This window comes from Sturnus vulgaris, chromosome 30 (assembly GCF_052056855.1).
Source record: "Sturnus vulgaris isolate bStuVul1 chromosome 30, bStuVul1.hap1, whole genome shotgun sequence".
NCBI lineage: Eukaryota > Metazoa > Chordata > Aves > Passeriformes > Sturnidae > Sturnus > Sturnus vulgaris.
Window position 1 is genome coordinate 983,850 of NC_142272.1, and position 25,489 is coordinate 1,009,338.

The 25,489-nt window shown below is 48.8% G+C and overlaps 1 protein-coding gene across 1 annotated transcript; it reads left to right on the forward strand.

The window, feature by feature from the left end:
* IKZF4 (IKAROS family zinc finger 4) lies at positions 1-25,489 on the forward strand (the record flags this gene model as incomplete). The annotated part of the gene is given in 12 exon segments (XM_088180811.1): positions 1-148; positions 4,617-4,715; positions 9,762-9,802; positions 9,805-10,006; positions 11,906-12,073; positions 15,642-15,782; positions 19,297-19,422; positions 23,828-23,844; positions 23,846-23,917; positions 23,919-24,119; positions 24,121-24,327; positions 24,329-25,489. Coding segments are annotated over 12 exon segments (1,608 nt in total), but the record flags the coding sequence as incomplete, so codon positions are not given.

A 25,489-nucleotide genomic window follows, 5' to 3' on the forward strand; every position in this document is an offset into this window, starting at 1 on the left:
GCTGGATTTTCCCTGGATTCCAGGAATCTGCTCTTCCTGGAAGGTGAGCGGCTGCGTGCGCCCTGCCAGCGCCGCCCTGCGCTCTCCCGGGATCCCGCGCTGCTTCCCGGAATCCCGATCCAGGGATCTCCGGGATTCCTCCCGCAAGGTACGGAACAATTCCCGCCACCCCCTTCTCCAAAAAATTTAAAAAAAAAAAAAAAAAAATCCCGGAAAAAAAAAAAAAAAATCTCGCAATTCCGGGAGAATTCCAACTCCGGGGTGTGGGAAAAATGCCCGGGCAGCGCTGAGCTGGGAGGGGATTGAAGGGAAGGGATTTCAGGAATTCCCGGCTGGAATGAGGGAGGAGGGAAAAGCGGGAGAGCTTTGGCCACTCCCCGAGGTGGGATTTAGGGATTTAGGGATTTGGGAGGAGCCGGAGATTCCCGGAGCGCCTCCGGGATTTGGGGATTTGGAGCTGCTGGAATTGTCGGGGTTGGGAGCGCAGCGGGATGAGGCTCCAGGAAATTCCCAAAGGTTGGTCCCAGGGATTTTTAAATTTTTATTTTTTTTTTTTTTTTTTGGGGTGGTGGGGGGGGGGGATTCGGGATTTGTCCCGAAATAGCTCCGGGTGGAATTTCGGGATCTTGGAATTCTCCGGGTTTTTTTTTTTTTTGTTTTGTTTTTGGGGTTTTTTTGGGTTTTTTTTTTTTTTTTTTGTGGGAAAAGCTCCTTGGAGTTGGGTTTGAGCCGGGTGGGATCGGGATGAGGCTCCGGGATCATCCCAAACCTCGTTCCCAGGGTTTTGGTTTTTTTTTTTTTTTTTTTTGGGGATTTGCCCCTGGAACAGCCCTGGAAAGGATTTAGGGATTCTGGAATTTCCTGTGCTGGGAGGGAAATTCCCATGGAGCCGGGTGGGATCGGGATCATCCCAAGCCTCGTTCCCAGCGGTTTTGGGGTTGGTTTTTTGGGATTTGGGATTTGCTCCTGGAAGGGATTCCGGGATTCTGGAATTCCCCGTGCTGGGATGGAGCCGGGTGGGATCGGGATGAGGCTCCGGGATCATCCCGGGGGTCGCTCCTGTCCCATTCCAAGGGATTTGGGATTCGGGATTTGCCCCCGGAGCAGCCAGAGATGCTCCGGGATGGGATTTAGGGATCCTGGGATGGGATTTAGGGATCCTGGGATGGGATTTAGGGATCCTGGAATTCCCATTTTCCACGGGAAAAACCCTTGGGGTGGGATCTGAGCCGGGTGGGATCCGGGATCATCCCGGGGGTCGCTCCTGTCCCATTCCCAGGGATTTTTGGGATTTGGGATTTGCCCCTGGAATAGCCCTGGATGGGATTTAGGGATCCTGGAATTCCCTTTTTCCGTGGGAAGGGATTTAGGGATCCTGGAATGGGAATTTTGGGATCCTGGAATGGGAATTTGGGATCCTGGAATTCCCTTTTTTTTCTATGGGAAGGGATTTAGGAATCCTGGAATGGGAATTTTGGGATCCTGGAATTCCCTTTTTTTCTATGGGAAGGGATTTAGGAATCCTGGAATGGGAATTTGGGATCCTGGAATGGAATTTTGGGATCCTAAAATTCCCTTTTTTTCCATGGGAAAAGCCCTTGGGGTGGGATCTGAGCCGGGTGAGATCTGGGATGAGGCTCCAGGAAATTCCCAAAAGTTTTTTCCCAGGGATTTTTTTGGGGATTTGCCCCTGGAACAGCTCTGGGTGGAATTTAGGAATCCTGGAATTCCCTGGGAATAAAAGTTCCCATGGAGGGCACCCAGAGGGGAAATTTGGGAATTCTGGAGAGGGGAAATTTGGGAATTCTGGAGAGGGGAAATTTGGGAATTCTGGGATTCCCTGTGCTGGCACAGAGGTGCCCATGGATTCAGATCCGGCTCCAGAGGGAAATTTGGGAATTCTGGATGGGATTTTTGGGGATCCTGGAGAGGGGAAATTTGGGAATTCTGGAATTCCTGAGCTGGGAAAAGACCCAGCCCCACTGGGGACCCTTTGGAGAGGGAATTTTCCCCCTCTGGATTTGCCCCTGGATCAGCTCTGGAGGGAAATTTGGGAATTTTGGAGAGGGAATTTGGGAATCCTGGAGGGAAAATTTGGGGATCCTGGAGAGGGAATTTAGGAATCCTGGGGAGGAGAAATTTGGGAATTTTAGAGAGGGAATTTGGGGATCCTGGAGAGGGATTTGGGGATCTTGGGGAGGGAAATTTGAAAATCCTGGAGAGGAAAAATTTGGGGATTTTGGAGAGGGAATCTGGGAATTGTGGAGGGAGATTTGGGGAGGGAAATTTGGGGGGTTTGGAGAGGGAATTTGGGGATTTTGGAGAGGGAATTTGGGGGGTTTGGAGAGGGAATTTGGGGATTTTGGAGAGGGAATTTAGAAATCCTGGAGAGGAAAAAATTGGGAATTTTAGAGAAGGGAATCTGGGAATCCTGGAGGGGAGATTGGAAGATTTCAGAGAGGAAAAAAATTTGAGACTCGTCCTTTTCTCAAGCTGGGAAAAAAAACCCAAAACCCTGAACGTAAAAAAAAAAAAAAAAAAAAAAAAAAAATTCCGATTTTTTTTTTTTTTTTTCCTTGGGAATTCAACCCTGGAATATCCGGAATATCCAGGCCTGACTCTTTCCCCCCCCCCCCTCCCACCCCCCTTTCCCTTCTCCTCCTCCTCCTCCTCCTCCTCCTCCCCCCAGGGCTCCCCCGGGATCAACATTCCCAACATTCCCGAGGAGCGGGAACGGCTCCTCCCGCCCTTTCCCAGGCTTTTCCCGGGGATTTGGGAATTTTCCAACCGCCCCTCCCCTCCCCCCAAACCACCTCGGGAGAGTTTGGGAATGTTTGGGAAACTCCGGAGCCGCTCCCAGGGTGATTTTCCTGGGAGTTGTTCCCGGCCAAAAATTCCAGCTGGGCCGGAAAAGTTTGGAAATCGCATTCCCAGCTGCTGCTGCTGCTGCAAAAAAAAAATAAAAAAAAAAAATTAAAAATAAAAAAAAAAAAGGGGGGAAATTTTTCCAGCCCCCCCCCCTCCCCCCCCCCAAAAAAAAAAAAAAAAAAAAAAATTCCGGCTGTTCCCACGGAATTTGGGAGGGGAGGGAAGGGGGGGTGGAAATTTGGGAGCAGAGTTTGGGACTGGAGAAAGGAGATTTGGGATGGGGAGAGGAAATTTGGGATCAGGAGGTGGAGATTTGGGATCAGAATTTGGGATTGGGGAAAGGAGATTTGGGATGGGGGAATTTGGGAATGAGGAAAGGAGATTTGGGATTGGGGAAAGGAGATTTGGGATGGGGAGAGGAAATTTGGGATTGGGGAGGGGAGATTTGGGATGGGGAGAGGAAATTTGGGATTGGGGAGGGGAGATTTGGGATCAGAGTTTGGGATTGGGGAAAGGAAATTTGGGAGCAGGGAGGGGAGGGGGAGAAGAAATTTGGGACTGGAGAAAGGAAATTTAGGATTGGGGAAAGGAGATTTGGGATGGGGAAAATTTGGGATCAGGGTCTGAGATTGAGGAAGGGAAATTTGGGATTGGGGAAAGGAGATTTGGGATGGAGAGAGGAAATTTGGAATCAGGGGGTGGAGATTTGGGATCAGGGTTTGGGATTGGGGAAAGGAAATTTGGGAATGAGGAAAGGAAATTTGGGATGGGGAGAGGAAATTTGGGACCAGAATTTGGGATTGGGGAAAGGAAATTTGGGACTGGAGAAAGGAAATTTAGGATTGGGGTGGAGATTTGGGATGTGGAAAATTTGGGATCAGGGTTTGGGATTGGGGAAAGGAGATTTGGGAATGAGGAAAGGAGATTTGGGAATGGGGGAATTTGGGAATGGGGAAAGGAGATTTGGGATCAGGGTTTTGGATGGGGAGAGGAAATTTGGGATTGGGGAAAGGAATTTGGGATTGGGGTGGAGATTTGGGATGGGGGAAATTTGGGATCAGGGTTTGGGATGGAGGAGGAAATTGGGGATTGGAGAAGGAAATTTGGGATCAGAATTTTGGGATGGGGAGAGGAAATTCGGGATGGGGGAAAAATTTGGGAACAGGGGAAGAAATGTGAGATGAGGAGGGAAATTTGGGATGGGGAAGTAATTTGGGATTGGGAGGGATTTGGGATCAGGGGAGGAAATTTGGGATTGGGGAGAAGAAATTTGGGATGGGGGGAATTTAGGATCAGGGTTTGGGATGGGGAAGGGAAATTTGGGAATGGGGAAAGGAGATTTGGGAATGGGGGAGGAAATTTGGGATGGGGGAATTTGGGATTGGGGAAGGGAAATTTGGGATCAGGGTTTGGGATGGAGGAGGAAATTCAGGATTGGAGAAGGAAATTCGGGATTGGGGAAAGGAGATTTGGGATGGAGAGAGGAAATTTGGGATTGGGGAATTTGGGATTGGGGAAAGGAGATTTGGGATGGGGAGGAAATTTGGGTTCAGGGGGTGGAAATTTGGGATCAGAATTGGGGATTGGGGAAAGGAAATTCGGGATTGGAGAAGGAAATTTGGGATTGGGGAGATGAAATTTGGGATGGGGGGAGGAGATTTGGGATGGGGGGAGGTTTGGGCTCTGGAATTTCCCCCTGGAATGCCATCCCTGATTGGTTTTTTTTCATTTTTCCCTGTTTTTCCCAGGCCGTGGGGATTCCCCCCTGGAGCAGGAATTCCGCTCGGCCGTGGGGGGAGGGGCGGCCCGGAGCCCCCCCAGCCCCCGCTCGTCCCCTCGCTCCCCCAGTGAGTATTCCCAGAATTCCCAGAATTCCCTGAATTCCCTGAATTCCCAGAGCTCCCAGGACCCCCAAATCCCTTCCCTGATTCTCTTCCCCAATTCTCTTTCCTGAATCCCTGAATCCCCAAATCCCTGAATTCCCAAATCCCTGAATGCCCAATTCCTGAATCCCTGAATCCCCAAATCCCCAAATCCCTGATTTCCCAAATCCCTCATTCCCACATTCCCAAATCCCTTTCCTAAATCCCTTCCCTGATTCCCAAATCCCTGAATTCCCAAACTCCCAAATCCCATCCCTGATTCCTGGGTCCCTTTCCCAAATCCTGAATTCCCAAATCCCCAATTCCTGATTTCCTGATTCCTGAATCCTTTCCCTGATTCCCCAATTCCTAAATCCCATCCCCAATTCCTGAATTCCCAAATCCTTTCCCAAATCCCAAATCCCTTTCCCAACATTCCCAAATCCTTGAATTCCCAATTCCCAAATCCCCAATTCCCCAATTCCCAAACTCCCAAATCCCATCCCTGATTCCTTTTCTCAAATCCCCAAATCCCTGAATTCCTGATTCCTTTTCCCAATTCCCTTTCCCAAATCCTTTCCCTGATTCCTGAATTCCCAAATCCCCAATTTCCCAATTCCCTGAATTCCCAAACTCCCAAATTCTTTCCCTGATTCTTTTTCCTGATTCCCTTCCCCAATTCCTGAGTCCCTGAATTCCCAAACTCCCAAATCCCAAATCCCATCCCTGAATTCCCAAATCCTGAATCCCAAATTCCCAAATCCCACATTCCCTGTTTCCCACTCTCCCCCCTCCCTCCCTGCTCCGGGGCAGAGCCACATTCCCAACATTCCCAAAATTCCCAACATTCCCAAAATTCCCCAAATTCCCACCATTCCCAGCAGGAATTTTCCCCCTCCCGAATTTTTCCAAGCAATTCTGGGCCATTCCTGGAGTTTTTTGGGATCCCCCAGAGCTGAAATTCAGGATTTGGGAAGAGCTGGGAATTGGGGAAAAAATCTGGGAATTTTTTTCCTGGATCCTGGGGGTTTTTTTTGGGTTTTTTTTTTCCAGCCTCCATCCCAGCAGGATGCAGGGGCCAGCCTGGAATTTTTCCTGGGAATTTTCTCTTGGTGAAAATTCCAAATTTTGGTTTTTTTTTTTTCCCCTTGGGAAAGGAGCAGGATCAGGGCAGGAATTCCTTGGGAATCCAGAGAGATTTTTTTTTCCAGGAGTTTTTTTTTTTCCCTGGAATTTTTTCCCCAGAGATTTTTCCAGGATTTTTTTTTTCCTTGAAGATTTTTTCCCAGAAATTTTTTTCCCAGAATTTTTTCCCCAGAAATTTTTTTCCCCAAAATTTTTTCCCCACAGTTTTTTCCAGGAATTTTTTATCCCAGAGATTTTTTTTTTTCCCTGGAGTTTTTTTTTTGTTTTCCCCATGGAATTTTTTTGGAGTCTTTTCCCTGGAGTTTTTTCCTGGGAGTTTTTCCCAGAGATTTTTTTTCCCAGGGAATTTTCTCAGAGACTTTTCCCAGAGAATTTTTTTTTTATTATTATTTTCCCCAGAGAATTTCTTATCCCAGAGTTCTTTCCCAGAGTTTTTTTTTTCCTGGGAACTTTTTCCCAGAGTTATTTTTTGGGGTTTTTTTTGTTTTTTTTTTCCCAAGGAGTTTTTCCCCAGGGAGTTTTCCTGGAGTTTTTTCCAGATTTTTTTTTTTTTTTCCCCAGAGATTTTTCCCTGGATTTTTTTTTTTTCCTGGATGTTTTTTCCCACAATTTTTTCCCCATGGTTTTTCAGGGCTTTTCCAGGGATTTTCTGGGGTTTTTCCAGGTGTTTTCCAGGGTTTTTTTGGGATTTTCCAGGGGTTTTCCATATCTTTGGGGTGGACAAACCTCAGTGGAATTTTTTTTTTTTTTTTGAAGGGAACAATTCCCATGAGAAGAAATCCCTGAAAACCCCAGAATTCCTTTTTGGGAACAATTCCTGCCCAATTCTTGGGAATAAATCCCAGGATAAAACTCAGTGAAGGTTTTTTTGGGTTTTTTTAGGACCAATTCACATGGGAATAAATCCCAGAATTCCTTCCTGAACCCCAGGACTCCCTTCCCACCCCTGGAATTTTCCTCATCCCATTTTTCCTGATTTTTCCCTCTCCCATCCCAATTTTCCTTCTCCCCATCCCATTTTTCCCCTTCTTGACCCCATTTTTCCCACTTTTCCCATTTTTCCCATTTTTTCCATTTCCCCTCTCCCCATCCCAATTTTTTTCATTTTCCTTCTCTCATCCCATTTTCCCCTCTCCCCATCCCATTTTTCCCATTTTTCCCCTTTCCTGACCCCATTTTCCCATTTCCTCTCTCCCCATCCCAATTTCCCAATTTTTCCCATTCTTCCCATTTTTCTAACTTTTCCAATTTTCCCCCTCTCCCCATCCCATTTTTCCCATTTTTCCCTTCTCCCCATTTTTCCTATTTTCCCATTTTTCCCCCTCTCCCCACCCCAATTTTTCCATTTCCCCCGTCCCATTTCCCCTCTCCTGGCCCCATTTTCCCATTTCCCTCTCTCCCCATCCCAATTTTCCCATTTTTCCATTTTCCCAATTTTTTCATTTTCCCATTTTCCCTCTCCCCCATCCCATTTTCCCAATTTTTCCCATTTTTCCCATTTTTCCCAATTCCCCCTTTCCCCCTCTCCCCACCAATTTCCCCATTCCCCCACCCCATTTCCCCTCTCCCCATCCCATTTTTCCCAATTTTCCCATTTTTCCCAATTTTCCCATTTCCCCTCTCCCCATCCCATTTTCCCATTTTCCCCCTCTTCCCACCCAATTCTCCCATTCCCCCATCCCATTTCCCCCTCTCCCAATCCCATTTTTCCCATTTTTCCCATTTTTCCCATTTCCCCCATCCCATTTCCCCTCTCCCCACCCCAATTTTTCCCATTTTTCCCATTTTCCCCTCACCCCTCCCAATTCCCCCATTTCCCCCTCTCCCCATCCCAATTTTCCCATTTTCCCATTTCCCCTCTCCCAATCCCAATTTTCCCATTTTCACATTTCCCCTCTCCCCATTCCAATTTTCCCATTTTTCCCATTTTTCCCATCCCATTTCCCCCTCTCCCAATCTCCATTTTTCCCATTTTTCCATTTTTCCCATTTTTCTCTCTGCCCTCCCAATTCCCCCATTTCCCCTCTCCCCCCACCCCAATTTGCCCATTTCCCCTCTCCCCATCCCATTTTCCCCATTTTTCCCATTTTTCCCATTTTTCCCCATTCCCCCCATCCCATTTCCCCTCTCCCCATCCCATTTCCCCATCCCATTTCCCCCTCTCCCCATCCCAATTTTCCCATTTTCCCATTTTTCCCATTTTTCCCAATTTTCCCATTTTTCCCATTTTTCCCAATTCCCCCATTTTTCCCAATTCCCCCATCCCATTTCCCCCTCTCCCCATCCCATTTTTCCCATTTTTCCCATTTTTCCCATTTTTCCCATTTTTCTCAATTCCCCCATTTTTCCCCATTCCCCCACCCCATTTCCCCTCTCCCCACCCCAATTTTCCCAATTTTTTCCCATTTTTCCCATTTTTCCCATTTTTCCCATTTCCCCTCTCCCCATCCCAATTTTCCCATTTTTCTCATTTTTCCCATTTTTCCCATTTTTCCCAATTTTCCATTTTTCCCAATTCCCCCATTTCCCCCTCACCCCTCCCAATTCCCCATCCCATTCCCTTCTCCCCATCCCAATTTTCCCATTTTTTCCCAATTCCCCCATTCCCCCTCTCCCCACCCCATTTCCCCATTCCCCCACCCCATTTCCCCCTCTCCCAATCCCAATTTTCCCATTTTTCCCAATTCCCCCATTTCCCCCTCTCCCCATCCCATTTTCTCCCATTTTTCCATTTTTCCCATTTTTCCCATTTTTCCCATTTTCCCATTTTTCCCAATTCCCCATTTTCCCCATCCCCCCACCCCATTTCCCCCTCTCCCCATCCCATTTTTCCCATTTTTCCCATTTTTCCCATTTTCCCAATTTTTCCCATTTTTCCCATTTTTCCCAATTCCCCCATTTTTCCCCATCCCCCCACCCCATTTCCCCTCTCCCCACCCCAATTTTCCCAATTTTCCCATTTTTCCCAATTCCCCCATCCCATTTCCCCCCTCCCAATCCCAATTTTCCCATTTTTCTCATTTTTCCCAATTTTCCCATTTTTCCCATTTTTCCCAATTTTCCCATTTTCCCATTTTTCCCATTTTTCCCATTTTTCCCATTTTTCCCATTTTTCCCAATTCCCCCATTTTTCCCCATCCCCCCACCCCATTTCCCCCTCTCCCCATCCCAATTTTCCCATTTTTCCCATTTTTCCCAATTTTCCCATTTTTCCCAATTCCCCCATTTCCCTTCCCCCATCCCCATCCCATTTCCCCCTCTCCCCACCCCAATTTTCCCATTTTTCCCAATTCCCCCATCCCATTTCCCCCCTCCCAATCCCATTTTTTCCCATTTTTCCCAATTCCCCCATTTCCCCCTCTCCCCATCCCATCCCCCCATCCCATTCCCCCTCTCCCCATCCCAATTTTCCCCATTTTTCCCATTTTTCCCAATTCCCCCATTCCCCTCTCCCCACCCCATTTCCCCCCTCCCAATCCCATTTTTCCCATTTTTCCCAATTTTCCCATTTTTCCCATTTTTCTCAATTCCCCATTTTCCCCATCCCCCCACCCCATTTCCCCCCTCCCAATCCCATTTTTCCCATTTTTCCCAATTTTCCCATTTTTCCCATTTTTCCCATTTTCCCAATTCCCCCATTTTTCCCAATTCCCCCATTTTTCCCCCTCTCCCCACCCCATTTTCCCCCCATCCCCCCACCCCATTTCCCCCTCTCCCATTCCCCTTCCCATCCAATTTTCCCATTTTTCTCATTTTCCCATTTTTCCCATTTTCCCATTTTTCCCATTTTCCCAATTCCCCCATTTTTCCCCATCCCCCCACCCCATTTCCCCTCTCCTGACCCCATTTTTTTATTTTCTTTCCCGTTCCCCTGATGTTTTGCAGCCAACTCCATCAAGGTGGAGATGTCGTCGGACGAGGAGTCCCCGGGGCGCTCGGGGGGGGGGGGGGGGAGGGGCTGGGGGAGGAGGCGGCGCCGGAGGCGGAGCCGGAGCCGTTCCCGGAGCCCTTCCCGGAGCCGCACTCGCCGGGCGGGATCCGCCTGCCCAACGGAAAACTCAAATGTGACGTCTGCGGGATGGTGTGCATCGGGCCCAACGTGCTCATGGTGCACAAACGCAGCCACACCGGTGAGATATGGGGGAAAAACAGACAGAAATGGGAAAAAAACGGCACAAAAATGGGAAAAAACGGGCAAAAAACGGGGTAAAAATGGGAAAAAACGGGGTAAAAATGTGAATAAAATGGGGTAAAAATGTGAATTGTGGGTGTGGGATGGTGTGCATCGGGCCCAACGTGCTCATGGTGCACAAACGCAGCCACACCGGTGAGACATGGGGGGAAAAACCACAAAAATGGGAAAAAAACGGGAAAAAACGACACAAAAATGGGGAAAAATGGCACAAAAATGGGAAAAAACGGGAAAAAAATGGGAAAAAACGGGGTAAAAATGGGAAAAAACGGGGTGAAAATGTGAATTGTGGGTGAGGGATGGTGTGCATCGGGCCCAACGTGCTCATGGTGCACAAACACAGCCACACCGGTGAGACATGGGGGAAAAATGGGGTGAAAATGGGAAAAAACGGCACAAAAATGGGAAAAAACGGGACAAAAATGGGGAAAAACGGGCAAAAAACGGGGTAAAAATGGGAATTGTGGGTGTGGGATGGTGTGCATCGGGCCCAACGTGCTCATGGTGCACAAACGCAGCCACACCGGTGAGATATGGGGTGAAATATGGGAAAAACGGGAAAAAACGGGACAAAAATGGGAAAAAACGGGGTAAAAATGTGAATTGTGGGTGTGGGAGGTGTGCATCGGGCCCAACGTGCTCATGGTGCACAAACGCAGCCACACCGGTGAGATATGGGGGGAAAAACCACAAAAATGGGAAAAAACGGGAAAAAAACGGGACAAAAATGGGAAAAAACAGGGTAAAAATGGGGAAAAACGGGGTAAAAATGGGGAAAAACGGGGTGAAAATGTGAATTGTGGGTGCGGGATGGTTTGCATCGGGCCCAACGTGCTCATGGTGCACAAACGCAGCCACACCGGTGAGCTATGGGGGAAAAACAGACAGAAATGGGAAAAAACGGGAAAAAACGGCACAAAAATGGGGAAAAAACGGGCAAAAAACGGGGTAAAAATGGGACTAAAACGGGGTGAAAATGTGAATTGTGGGTGTGGGATGGTGTGCATCGGGCCCAACGTGCTCATGGTGCACAACCTTGGGGAAAAAATGGGGAAAATGAGAATTTTGGGAATTCTGGGAATTTTGGGATTCCTGCCAGGCTCTCCATCCCAGCCCTGTGCAATCCCTGGTTTGGGTTTGTGGTGCCAGGAACGATCCCATTGGGAATTTTGGGGTCAGGATTCATTCCCATTGGGAATTTTGGGGTTTTTCCAGGGGAGAGGCCGTTCCAGTGCCACCAATGTGGGTTTTGGGTTTTTTGGGATTGATTCCATTGGGAATTTTGGGGTTTTTCCAGGGGAACGACCCTTCCAGTGCCAGCAGTGCATGTTTTGGGTTTTTTGGGATTGATCCCATTGGGAATTCTGGGATTTTCCCAGGGGAACGACCCTTCCAGTGCCAGCAGTGCGGGGTCAGGACTCGGTTTTGGGTTTTTTGGGATTGATCCCATTGGGAATTTTGGGATTTTCCCAGGGGAGAGGCCGTTCCAGTGCCAGCAGTGCAGGGTTTGGGGTTAGGTTTGGGGTTTTTTGGGATTGATCCCATTGGGAATTTCGGGATTTTCCCAGGGGAGAGGCCATTCCAGTGCCAGCAGTGCAGGGTCAGGATTGGGGTTGGGTTTTTTTGGGATTGATCCCATTGGGAATTTTGGGGTTTTCCCAGGGGAACGACCCTTCCAGTGCCAGCAGTGCGGGGTCAGGACTCGGTTTTGGGTTTTTTGGGATTGATCCCATTGGGAATTTGGGGTTTTCCCAGGGGAGAGGCCGTTCCAGTGCCAGCAGTGCAGGGTTGGGGTTTTTTGGGATTGATCCCATTGGGAATTTCGGGGTTTTCCCAGGGGAACGACCCTTCCAGTGCCAGCAGTGCGGGGCGTCGTTCACCCAGAAGGGGAACCTGCTGCGTCACATCAAGCTGCACTCGGGGGAGAAGCCCTTCAAGTGCCCCTTCTGCTCCTACGCCTGCCGGCGCCGCGACGCCCTCAGCGGGCACCTGAGGACACACTCGGGTGGGTGGGCACAGGGAATGGGGCTGGGAATGGGGCTGGGAATGGGCTGGGAATGGGCTGGGAATGGGCTGGGAATTGGGGGAATTCCCAAGTGTTTTCCCGAAGTTGGAGCCCAGTAGGAAATCCTAAGGAAATCCAGGGCAGATGCCATCCCATTGATCCCATCCCATCCCATCCCATTGATCCCATCCCATCCCATTGATCCCATCAATCCCATCCCATCCCATCCCATCCCATCCCATTGATCCATCCCATCCCATCCCATCCCATCCCATCCCATTGATCCCATCAATCCCATCCCATCCCATCCCATCCCATCCCATCCCATTGATCCCATCCCATCCCATCCCATCCCATTCCATCCCATTGTTCCCATCCCATCAATCCCTCCATCAATCCCATCCCATTGATTCCATCAACCCCATCCCACTGATCCCATCCCATTGATCCATTGATCCCATTGATCCCATCAATCCCAACCCACTGATCCCATTGATCCCATCCCATTGATCCCATCCCATTGATCCCATTGATCCCATCCCATTGATCCCAACCCATTGATCCCATCCCATTGATCCCATTGATCCCATCCCATTGATCCCATCCCATTGATCCCATTGATCCCATCCCATTGATCCCATTGATCCCATCCCATTGATCCCATTGATCCCATCCCATTGATCCCATCCCATTGATCCCATCAATCCCATCCCATTGATCCCATTGATCCCATCAATCCCACTGATCCCACTCCATTGATCCATCAATCCCATGGAATGTCACTTCCCAATCCCTCTGCTCCCATTGCTGTCCCCTCCTGGGCTCCCCTGGCCCTGGAGGGGACAATTTCCCAGATTTCCCAAAGGGACAGCCCAGCTCCCTCTGGATCCCAATCCCATTCCCAGGAATTCCTGGCTCTGGATCTGCCTCCTGCTCCTGGGATTTTTCCCTCACTGGGATCCTTCAGGAGACCCCAAACTCCCCAATCCTGGGAATTTCCCTCCCTGATGTTCTTCCAAGGATCCCAAACTCCCCAAATCCCAGGATTTTGGATCATTCTGGGCTCCCTGTGGATCCCAATCCCATTCCCAGAAATTCCTGGCTCTGGATCTGCCTCCTGCTCCTGGGATTCTTCCCTCGCTGGGATCCTTCAGGAAATCCCAAATTACCCAAATCCTGGGAATTTCCTTCCCTAATGTTCTTCCAAGGATCCCAAACTCCCCAAATCCTGGGATTTCCCCTCATTCTGGGCTCCCTGTGGATCCCAATCCCACTCCAGGCTGGATCCTCCTGCTCCAGGGATTTTCCCCCTCATTGGGATCCTTCAGGGGACCCCACATTATCCAAATCCCAGGAATTTCCCTCCCTAATGTCCTTCAGGGGACCCCAAACTCCCCAAATCCCAGGATTTTCCCTCTTTTTGGCTTCCCTGTGGATCCCAATCCCATTCCCAGGCTGGATCTGCCTCCTGCTCCAGGGATTTTTCCCCTCATTGGGATCCTTTAGGGGATCCCAAACTCCCCAAATCCCGGATTTTGGATTATTTTGGGCTCCCGTGGATCCCAATCCCATTCCCAGAAATTCCTGGCTCTGGATTTGTCTCCTGCTCCAGGGATTTTTCCCTCATTGAGGTCCTTCAGGGGTCCCAGACTCCCCAAATCCCGGGATTTTCCCTCATTCTGGGCTCCCTGTGGATCCCAATCCCATTCCCAGCCTGGATCCTCCTGCTCCAGGGATTTTTCCCTCCCTGGGATCCTTCAGGGGACCCCAAATTCCCCAAATCCCGGGATTTTCCCTCATTTTTTGGGCTCCATTCCCAGCTCCAATCCCGGGAACTGGGACAATTCCTGCCCATCCCATCCTCCCCAACCTGGGCTGGTTTTGGGAGGGGGTGAAGGAGGAAATCCCGAATTTTCCATGGATTCCAGCGGGGGAGGGGCTGCACATTCCCAGCATTCCCAGCAGGGGCTCCTGGCTTTCATCTGCTTCCAAAAAAAAAAAAAAAAAATCGGGGATTAAGGATCTGACATCAAAGGGGCTCCGGAGGAGCCAAATTCCCCCGGGATTTCCTTCTCATCCCAGCCTGGAAAATTCCAGCCCTGCAGCTTCCTGGTTTTTCCATGGCTGGGAGAAATTTCTGGACTGGAGTTCCCAGTGGAGTTTCCCAATTGCTGATCCCAGTTCCCAATTGCTGATCCCAGTTCCCAATTCCTTTTCCCAGTTCCCAATTCCTGATCCCAATTCCAGTTTCTGATTCCAATTCCCAATTCCTGATCCCAATTCCTGATCCCAATTCCCAATTCCTGATCCCAATTCCTGATCCCAGTTCCCAATACCTGATCCCAGTTCCCAGTTTCTGATCCCAGTTCCCAATACCTGATCCCAGTTCCCAATTCCTGATCCAGTTCCTGGTGCTGATCCAATTCCAGTGCCAATCCCAATTTCTCCCCATTTCCCAATTCCTGTTGATTTCCTCCCACATTTCCCAATTCCCCTTCCACTCCCAATATCCTCTATCCCAAATCCCCAATCCCAGATCCTGATATCCCAAACCCCAAATCCTGATTTCCCAAACCCCAAACCCCCAATCCTGATGTCCATCTCCATCCCCAGTGTCGTCCCTGAGTGGGGGCGAGCCCTACAAGTGCAGCTCATGCCAGGAGAGATCCCAAACCCAGATCCTGATTTCCAAACCCCAAACCCCAAATCCTGATTTCCCAGATCCCAAACCCCAAATCCTGATTTCCCAAACCCTAAATCCTGATTTCCCACATCCCAAATCCTGATGTCCCAGATCCCAAACCCCAAATCCTGATGTCCATGTCCATCCCCAGTGTCATCCCCGACTGTGGGCGAGCCCTACAAGTGCAGCTCGTGATGGGAGAGATCCCAAATCCCAGATCCCAAATTCCAAATCCTGATTTCCTAAATCCCAAATCCCAGATCCTGATTTCCCACATCCCAGATCCTAAATCCCAGATCCCAAATCCCAGATCCTGATTTCCAAATCCCAGATCCCAAACCCCAAATCCTGATGTCCCAGATCCCAAACCCCAAACGCTGATGTCCCTGTCCCTCCCCAGTGTCGTCCCCGACCGTGGGCGAGCCCTACAAGTGCAGCTCATGGTGGGAGAGATCCCAAACCCCAACTCCTGATTTCCCAAACCCCAACTCCTGATTTCCCAAACCCCAAATCCTGATGTCCCTGTCCCTCCCCAGTGTCGTCCCGACCGTGGGCGAGCCCTACAAGTGCAGCTCATGCCAGGAGAGATCCCAAACCCCAACTCCTGATTTCCCAAACCCCAAATCCTGATTTCCCACATCCCAAACCCCAGATCCTGATATCCCAAACCCTAAATCCTGATTTCCCACATCCCAAATCCTGATGTCCCAGATCCCAAACCCCAAATCCTGATGTCCCTGTCCCTCCCCGGTGTCATCCCCGACCGTGGGCAAGCCCTACAAGTGCAGCTCGTGATGGGAGAGATCCCAAATCCCAGATCCCAAATTCCAAATCCTGATGTCCCAGATCCCAAACCCCAAACGCTGATGTCCCTGTCCCTCCCAGTGTCGTCCCCGACCGTGGGCAAGCCCTACAAGTGCAGCTCGTGTGGGCGCAGCTACAAGCAGCAGAGCAGCCTGGAGGAGCACCGGGAGCGCTGCCACAGCTTCCTCAGGAGCCTCCCCACGGAAAACCCCACACAGACAGGTCAGGACTGGGAAATCCCAAAAAATCCCAAATCCTAAATCCCTCTGGGGCGGGAAATGGGGTGGGAGTTGTGGGATCATGTCCATTTCCATGTGGGATTGTGATGCTTTTTCCATGTGGGATCACGATCCTTTTCCATGGAAAAAGGGTTGGGAGTGAAGGGATTGGGATCCCAAATCCATGGGGAAAGGGAGCCACAGCTTCCTCAGGAGCCTCCCCACGGAAAACCCCACACAGACAGGTCAGGACTGGGAAATCCCAAAAAAATCCCCAATCCCAAATCCCTCTGGGGTGGGAAATGGGGTGGGAGTTGTGGGATCATGGTGCTTTTCCGTGGAAAAAGGGTTGGGAGTGAAGGGATTGTGATCCCCAAATCCACGGAAAACCCCACACAGACAGGTCAGGACTGGCAAAATCCCAAAAAAATCCCTGATCCCAAATCATCCTGGGGCAGGAAATGGGGTGGGAGTTGTGGGATCACAGTCCCTTTCCATATGGGATCCTGATCCTTCTCCATGTGGGATTGTGATGCTTTTTCCATGTGGGATTTTTCCATGGAAAAAGGGTTGGGAAATGAGGAGATTGTGATGCTTTTCCATGGAAATAAAAGGAGGGGAGTGAGGGAATTGTGACACTTTTCCATGAGTGGATTGTGATCCCAAATCCATGGAAAAAGGGTTGGGAGTGAAGGGATTGGGATCCCAAATCCATGTGGGACTGTGATCCTAAATCCATGTGGGACTGGGATCCCAAATCCATGTGGGACTGGGATCCTAAATCCATGTGGGACTGGGATCCCAAATCCATGTAGGATTGGGATCCTAAATCCATGTGGGATTGGGATCCTAAATCCATGTGGGATTGGGATCCTAAATCCATGTGGGACTGGGACCCTTTTCCATGTGGGATTGGGATCCTAAATCCTGGTGATGCTTTTCCATGAAAAAGGGGCTGGGAAGGGAAGGGAAGGGAAGGGATTGTGATCCTTTTCCAGAGGGGAATTGTGATCCCAAATCTTTGGAAAAGGGTTGGGAAATGTTGGGATTGTGATCCCAAATCTTTGGAAAAGGGTTGGGAATGAAGGACTGTGATCCCAAATCCATGGAAAAGGGTTGGGAAGTGTTGGGATTGTGATCCCAAATCCATGGAAAAGGTTGGGAAGTGTTGGGAATGTGATCCCAAATCCATGGAAAAGGTTGGGAAGTGTTGGGAATGTGATCCCAAATCCCTTGAAAAAGATGGGGAAATGTTGGGAATGTGATCCCAAATCCAAGGAAAAGGGTTGGGAAGTGTTGGGACTGTGATCCCAAATCCATGGAAAAGGGTTGGGAATGAGGGACTGTGATCCCAAATCCATGGAAAAGGGTTGGGAAGTGTTGGGATTGTGATCCCAAATCCATGGAAAAGGGTTGGGAATGAGGGATTGTGATCCCAAATCCAAGGAAAAGGGTTGGGAAGTGTTGGGAATGCGATCCCAGTGCCGTGAGTGGATGCCCCCACCCCACTGAACCCTCACAGATCCCAAATCCCCGACTCCAAACCCACATTCCCAGAATTTCCCAGAGCCTTTTCCAGGAGCTGGGATTGCCCAGTGTTGGAATTGTGGCTCAGGAGCTGCAGGGAGGAGAATTTTCCTGGGAAAAATCCAAAATCTGGGCATTCCCAGGCCCCTGGAACCAGCGGGATTTTCAGGATCAGGGAACATTTCACAGTGGGATTTTTGGGAATATTCCCAATTGGGATTCCCAGGATCAGGGAACATTTCACTGTGGGATTTTTGGGAATATTCTCAATTGGGATTCCCAGGATCAGGGTGCATTTCAGAGCTGGATTCCCAGGAACAGGGAAGATTCCAGAGCAGGATTTTGGGGATCAAGGACCATTTCTGATTGGGACCCCTGTCTCAGGGGCCATTTCAGATCAGGAATTTTTGGGATCAGGGACCATTCCAGAGCAGGATTTTTAGGATTAGGGACCACTCCAGAGCAGGATTTTTGGCATCAGAGCCATTCCAGATCAGGATTTTTGGGATCAGGGTCCATTCCAGAGCAGGATTTTTAGGATCAAGGACCATTTCTGATTGATTGGGACCCCTGTCTCAGGGGCCATTTCAGATCAGGAATTTTTGGGATCAGGGACCATTCCAGAGCAGGATTTTTGGGATCAGGGTCCATTCCAGAGCAGGATTTTTAGGATCAAGGACCATTTCTGATTGATTGGGATCCCCTGTCTCAGGGGCCATTTCAGAACAGGATTTTTGGGATTAAAGACTATTCCAGAGCAGGATTTTTAGGATTAGGGACCACTCCAGAGCAGGATTTTTTGGATCGGGTACCATTTCGGAGCAGGATTTTTGGGATTAGGGACCACTCCAGAGCAGGATTTTTGGCATCAGAGCCATTCCAGATCAGGATTTTTGGGATCAGACCCATTCCAGAGCAGGATTTTTGAGATCAGGGACCATTCCAGAGCAGGATTTTTAGGATTAGGGACCACTCCAGAGCAGGATTTTTAGGATTAGGGACCATTTCAGAGCAGGATTTTGGGGATCAGAGCTAGCAGAGCAGGATTTTTGAGATCAGAGACCATTCCAGAGCGGGATTTTTGTGCTCAGAGCCACTCCAGACCGGGATTTTTAGGATCAGAGACCATTCCAGACCGTGATTTTTGTGCTCAGAGACCATTCCAGAGCGGGATTTTTAGGATTAGGGACCATTCCAGAGCGGGATTTTTGGGATTAGGGACCATTCCAGACCGGGATTTTTGTGCTCAGGGCCACTCCAGAGCGTGATTTTTGTGCTCAGAGCCACTCCAGAGCGGGATTTTTGTGCTCAGGGCCACTCCAGAGCGTGATTTTTGTGCTCAGAGCCACTCCAGAGCGGGATTTTTGTGCTCAGGGCCACTCCAGACCGTGATTTTTGTGCTCAGGGCCACTCCAGAGCGGGATTTTTGTGCTCAGGGCCACTCCAGACCGTGATTTTTGTGCTCAGGGCCAGTCCAGAGCGGGATTTTTTCTGCTCGCCACCGTTCCCGATCGCATCCCCCGGCTCAGAGGCCATTCCAGGGCGCAGGGGCCATTTCAGAACAGGATTTCCGGGATCGCCGACCATTCCCAGCCGGCATCCCCCGCCTCAGCAACCACTGCCGAGCTGCATTTTTGGGACCAGGGGGCCACTCCAGAGCAGCGTTTTTGGGGTCAGGGACCATTTCGGAGCAGCATTTTTAGGATCAGGGCCATCCCCAGCCGCTTTCCCCGGGGCTATGGCGGGGCTGGCCGAACGCTCGCAGGCCTGAAGCCGCCTCCTCTCCCCCCTCACCGCGGCAGGAGCGGGCCCCGCTGGAAGCAGGAGGGATCCGGGAGCGGCTGGGACACACTCGGGGTAAGCTCGGCCTCCGGCAGCCGCTCCCTGGGGCCCTCCCGTTCCGCCTCTCTCATCCCGGGAATTTTTTTTTTTTTTTTTTTTTTTTTTTTTTTTTTTTTTTTTTTTTTTGTGTTTTGTTTGCGTTTTTGCAGGGGAGGAAATCCGGGAACTGGACATGGTGCCCGAGGCGTTGCTGCACCCTGAGCGCCCCACCTTTATCGAGCGCCTGGCAGGCAGCTTTACCAAGAGGAAACGCTCCACGCCGCAGAAATTTGTGGGTAAGGAAGGAAAAAAAAAAAAAACAAAAAAACATGGAAAAGATGGGGAGGAAAAAAAAATTTCTCTCCCGCTGGGAGATGAGGGGCGGCCCTCAGGGATGCGGCGTGTGGGGAAAAGAGGGGGGGAGCGGCGCGGGAAAGGGAATCCCCACTAAAAGCCTCGAAATGAGCCTCAAATTAACAAAAAAACTCCTCAAATTGAAAAAGATGAATTCGAATTAAAAGAAAAGCAAGTGTTTTTTTAAAAAGTACTGTAATTTAAAAATTCTCCCCTCACGTTTTAAAAGAACCCTTTAAATAACCGCATGTGGGGGAGGAAAGGGAATCCCCATAAAAAAAGCTCGAAATGAGCCTCAAATTAACAAAAAACTGGCTCAAACTGAAAAGGACGAATTCAAAGTCAAAGAAGGGCAACTAAAAAAACCACTTTAATTTAAAAATTGTCCCCTCACGTTTTTAAAAGAACCCTTTAAATAACCGCGTGTGGGGGGTGAAAGGAATCCCCATACAAAGACCTCAAAATGAGCCTCAAATTAACAAAAAACCTCCTCAAATTGAAAAGGACGAATTCAAAGTCAAAGAAAGACAACTATTAAAAAAAATGACTTCAATTTAAAAATTGTCCCCTCACGTTTTAAAAAAGCCTTTAAATAACCGCATGTGGGGGAGGAAAGGGAATCCCCACAAAAAAGCCTCGAAATGGGCCTCAAATTAACAAAAAAGCGGCTTAAATTGAAAAAGATGAATTCAAATTAAAAGAAAAGCAAGTGTTTTTTTAAAAAGTACTGTAATTTAAAAATTCTCCCCTCACGTTTTTAAAAAAACATTTAAATAACCGCATGTGGGGGAGGAAAGGAATCTCCATACAAAGGCCTCAAAATGAGTCTCAAATTAACAAAAAACCGGCTTAAATTGAAAAGGATAGATTCAAATTAAAAGAAAAGTACCTCTTTTTTTTTTATTTAATTTTTAAAATTTCCCCTCACATTTAAAAAAAAACGCTTTAAATTTTAAAATACCCGCAAAAAAAAAAAAAATCTTCAAATCAACAAAAACTCAAAGGGAAATGCTCCAAGCAGGAGAAATCTGTGGATTAGGAAAAGCTGGAAAAGCTGGAAAAATTCCCCCAGCGGGAGATGGTGGGGAGGGGGGGAAGGAATCCCCACACAAAGGCCTCAAAATGGGCCTCAAATTAACAAAAAAGCGTCTCAAATTGAAAAAGATGAGTTCAAATTAAAATAAAAGCAGCTGTTTAAAGAAAAAAAACCCTGTAATTTAAAAATTCTCCCCTCACGTTTTAAAAAAAAACCCTTTAAATACCCGCGTGTGGGGGGTGAAAGGAATCCCCACACAAAGGCCTCAAAATGAGCCTCAAATTCACAAAAAACCTCCTCAAATTGAAAAATATTAATTCCAATTCAAAGAAAAGCAAATATTTTTTTTAAATACCGTAATTTTAAAATTCTCCCCTCACGTTTTAAAAAAAAAAAATTAAATACCCGCGTGTGGGGGAGGGGAGGGAATCCCCACACAAAGGCCTCAAAATGAGCCTCAAATTATCAAAAAACCGGCTCAAATTGAAAAAGATGAATTCAAATTAAAATAAAAGCAGCTATTTAAAAAAATACCTCTGTCATTTAAAAATTCTCCCCTCAAGGTTTAAAAAAAACCTTTAAATATCCTCGTGTGGGGAGGAGAGGGAATTCCCACACAAAGGCCTCAAAATGAGCCTCAAATTAACAAAAAACCTCCTTAAATTGAAAAAAATGAATTCAAATTAGAAGTAACCTCTTACAAAAAAAAAAAAATTAAAAAATTTCCCTTCACGTTTAAAAAGAAACCCTTTAAAATAAAAAATACCACAAAAAAAAAAAATCCTCAAATCAACAAAAACCCAAGGGGAAATGCTCTAAGCTGCAGAGATATTTGTGGATTAGGAAAAGATGGAAAAGCTGGAAAAATTCTCCCAGCAGGAGGTGAGGGGGAAAAGGAATCCTCACACAAAGGCCTCAAAATGGGCCTCAAATTAACAAAAAACCTCCTCAAACTAACAAAAAAACCCTGCTCAAATTAAGAAAAAAAACCTCCTTCAATTAAAAAAAAATCCCCCCTCAAATTAACAAAAAGCCCTTGAATAAAAATCCCCCCTCGTGTTTAAAAAAACTCCTTTAAATTAACAAAAAAACACCTCAAATCAACAAAAAAAACCCTTACATTGAAAAAAATTCCCCCTCAAATTAAGTTCTGCCCTCAAATTAAAAAAAAAAACCTTAAATTAAAAGACTCAAAAATACTTCTCAAAATAAAAAATTCTGTGCTCAAATTTGCAAAAATGCCCCTCAAATTAACAAAACCCCCTCAAATTAAAAATTTCTCCTCTCAAAGTAAAAAAGCAACCCCTCAAATTAAAAAAAAAACTTTAAAAAGCCCCTCAAGCTAACAGAAAACTCTCCAATTAAAAAAATCTCCCCTCAAATTTGTAAAAAACTCCTTAAATTAAAAAAAACACCACTGAAGTTCAAAAAAGGCCTTAATTTTTAAAAATCCCTGTTCAAATTAAACAACCCTGACCTTAAGTTAAATAAACCCTCAAAATTAACAAAACTCCCCTCAAATGAAAAAAATAACTCTAATTTAAAAATTCTCCCTTCAAAAGAACAAAAGATCTCCTTAAATTAAAAAATCCATAAATAAACAAAAAGGCCTCAAGTTAAAAAAAACCCCTGAAGTTAAAAAACTCCCTTAAATTAACAAAAAAGACACAAATTAATAAAAAACCTCAAACTAATAAAACTCCATCATATTAAAAAAACCCTCAAAGTAGAAAAACCCCTTAAATTAAAAACCCTCTCAAATAAAAAAAACTTCCTTAAATTATAAAAAACAAGTTTAATTTTGTAAACCCTTGAAAATAAAAAAATCTCCCCTCAAATTAAATAAAGAATGAAATTAAAGAAAATCCTAAAATTAAAAAATTCCCTCTTCAAATATTGGATATTCATGGATTTTTTTGGGGCATTCCCCCCACCTCTCTCCCCATTATTTATGACCTTTTGGGGTTTTATTTTGATAATTTTGGGGGGTTTTTTTACCCCCTAATAAAACTCCCACTGGAATTTCACATTTATTTCCCCCCAGCTCCTGCTCCCTGCCCCATTCTTGGGAAAAACAAACCCAAAATTTGGGGGCTGAGCCACCCTGGGACCCCCAATTTGGGGTCTCCTCGTCCTCCTGCTCCTGACCCTAAACCCAAACTGCTCCATCCCGACCCCTCTCTGTGGTTTTGGGGTCCCCAAACCCCAAATTTCCCCCATCCCGACCCCTCTCTGTGGTTTTGGGGTCCCCAAACCCCAAATTTCCCCCATCCCGACCCCTCTCTGTGGTTTTGGGGTCCCCAAACCCCAAATTTCCCTCACCCCAACCCTTCTCTGTGATTTTGGGGGTCCCCAAATCCCAAATTTCCCCCATCCCGACCCCTCTCAGTAAATTTGAGGTGGCAATGTCAGTGATTTCAGGGTGACCCCACTCACCCCAACCCCTCTCAGTGATTTCGGGGTGCCCCCACCCACCCCACCCATTCTCAGGGAATTTGGGGTGTCCCCACCCATCCCAACCCCCTGTCTGTGATTTTGGAGTTCCCCCAGGGTGTCCTCACCCCACCCTAACCCCTCTCGGTGGATTTGGGGTCCCCACCTCACTCAGTGAATTTGGGGTGCCCTGAAGGTGCCCCCACCCATTCTCAGTGAATTTGGGTGCCCCACGCACCCAGCCCCTGTCAGTGAATTTGGGGTGCCCCCATCTCACCCCCAATCCCTCTCAATGAATTTGGGGTTCTCCCACCCACCCCCAGCCCCTGTCAGTGAGTTTGGGGTGCCCTGAGGGTGTCCCCACCCACTCTCAATGAATTTGGGGTGCCCTGAGGGTGTCCCCAGCCCCTCTCAGTGAATTTGGGGTGCCCCACGCACCCAGCCCCTGTCAGTGAATTTGGGGTGCCCTGAGGGTGCCCCCAGTCCCTGTCAGTGAATTTGGGGTGCCCTGAGGGTGCCCCCAGCCCCTGTCAGTGAATTTGGGGTGCCCTGAGGGTGTCCCCAGCCCCTGTCAGTGAGTTTGGGGTGCCCTGAGGGTGTCCCCAGCCCCTGTCAGTGAATTTGGGGTGCCCTGAGGGTGTCCCCAGCCCCTGTCAGTGAATTTGGGGTGCCCCGCGCACCCAGCCCCTGTCAGTGAATTTGGGGTGCCCTGAGGGTGTCCCCAGCCCCTGTCAGTGAGTTTGGGGTGCCCTGAGGGTGTCCCCAGCCCCTGTCAGTGAATTTGGGGTGCCCTGAGGGTGTCCCCACCCACTCTCAATGAATTCGGGGTGCCCCGCGCACCCAGCCCCTGTCAGTGCCTGTGTCTCTCGGTCCCCCAGGTGAGAAGCAGATGCGCTTTCGCTCTCTCGGACCTGCCGTTCGATGTGAGCCCGGCCTTCGAGAAGGACTCGGAGCTGGTTCCGGCCCGCGGCCACGCCTGGAGCGCCGTACGCGGGGCCGCTGTCGCTGCTGGGCGCCGGGGACCCGCCTGCGCCGCTGCGCCTGGCCACCAACTGCATCACCGAGGTGACGCCGGTGATCAGCTCCGTGTACACGCAGATCCAGGCTCTGCCCGCCCGCCTCGAGCTGCCGCGGGGCCGCGACTCCTCCGAGGACGGCGCCGAGGGCATCCCGGGTGATCTTCCGCAGCCGCGACGCCGCCGGCTCCCCCTCCAACGGCTGCCAGGACTCCACGGACACCGAGAGCATCCAGGAGGAGCGGGCGGGCGGCGGCAGCAGCCGCCACAGCCCGGCCTACGCCAAAGAGGAGCCCAAGGAGGAGCCGGAGGGCGCGGCCCGCTGCTTCCCCAAGGAGTCGCTGCGCGTTCTCAACGAGGAGGGGCGAGCAGCTGCGCGCCTTCTGCTGCGAGCACTGCCGGGTGCTCTTCCTGGACCACGTCATGTTCACCATCCACATGGGCTGCCACGGCTTCAGGGACCCTTTCGAGTGCAACATCTGCGGCTACCGCAGCCAGGACCGCTACGAGTTCTCCTCGCACATCGTGCGCGGCGAGCACAAGATTTGAGGTGGGAAAAGTCTCCTCCCCTCTCGATTTCTCCACGTTTTTCCCCGCCCCGCCCCGCCCCGCCCCGGGTTTTCCACTCCTGTGTCGTGAACTACAAAATGTGAGGTTGGAAAACTCGCCCGTCTCAAATTCCCCTGTTTTTTTTTCCCTTCCTGTTGTTCCTCCCATTTCCACATTGTGCGCGCCGAGCACAAAATCTGAGGTTGGAAAAAAAAAAAAATCCCTCCAGCCTCGAATTCTCCTTTTTTTTTTTTTTTCCTCGATTTTCCCCCCTCCCACATCGTGCGCGGCGAGCACAAGATTTGAGGTGGGAAAAGTCTCCTCCCTCTTTTTCCTGCCTCTGATTCTCGACATTTTCCCCGCCCCGCCCTTGGGTTTCCACTCCTGTGTCGTGAACTACAAAATGTGAGGTTGGAAAACTCCCCTGTCTCAAATTCCCGGTTTTTCCCTCGATTTTTCCCTTCCTGTTGTCCCTCCCATTTCCTCTCCCACATCGTGCTCGAAATGTGAGGTTGGAAAAAAATCTTCCCCGCCTCAAATTCCCTTTTTTTTTCCCCCGGATTTTCCCCTCCCACATCGTGCACGGCCCGAGCACAAAATCTGAGGTTGGAAAAAAAAAAAAATCCCTCCAGCCTCGAATTCTCCTTTTTTTTTTTTTTTCCCTTCGATTTTCCCCTCCCACATCGTGCTGGAAATGTGAGGTTGGAAAAAAAAATCTTCCCCGCCTCAAATTCCCTTTTTTTTTTTCCCCCTCAGGTTTTCCCCTCCCATTTCCCCTCCCACATCGTGCGCCACGAGCACAAAATGTGAGATTGGAAAAAAAAATCCCTCCCCCGCCTCGAATTCTCCTTTTTTTTTCCCCAATTTTCCCCTCCCATCCTTAGGGCATGGAACTGTTGGGTTGTGTTGTTTTTATGGTTTTTTTTTTTTATACTCCTTTGCACTGACTTTGGCTATAAAAAAAAAAAAAAACAA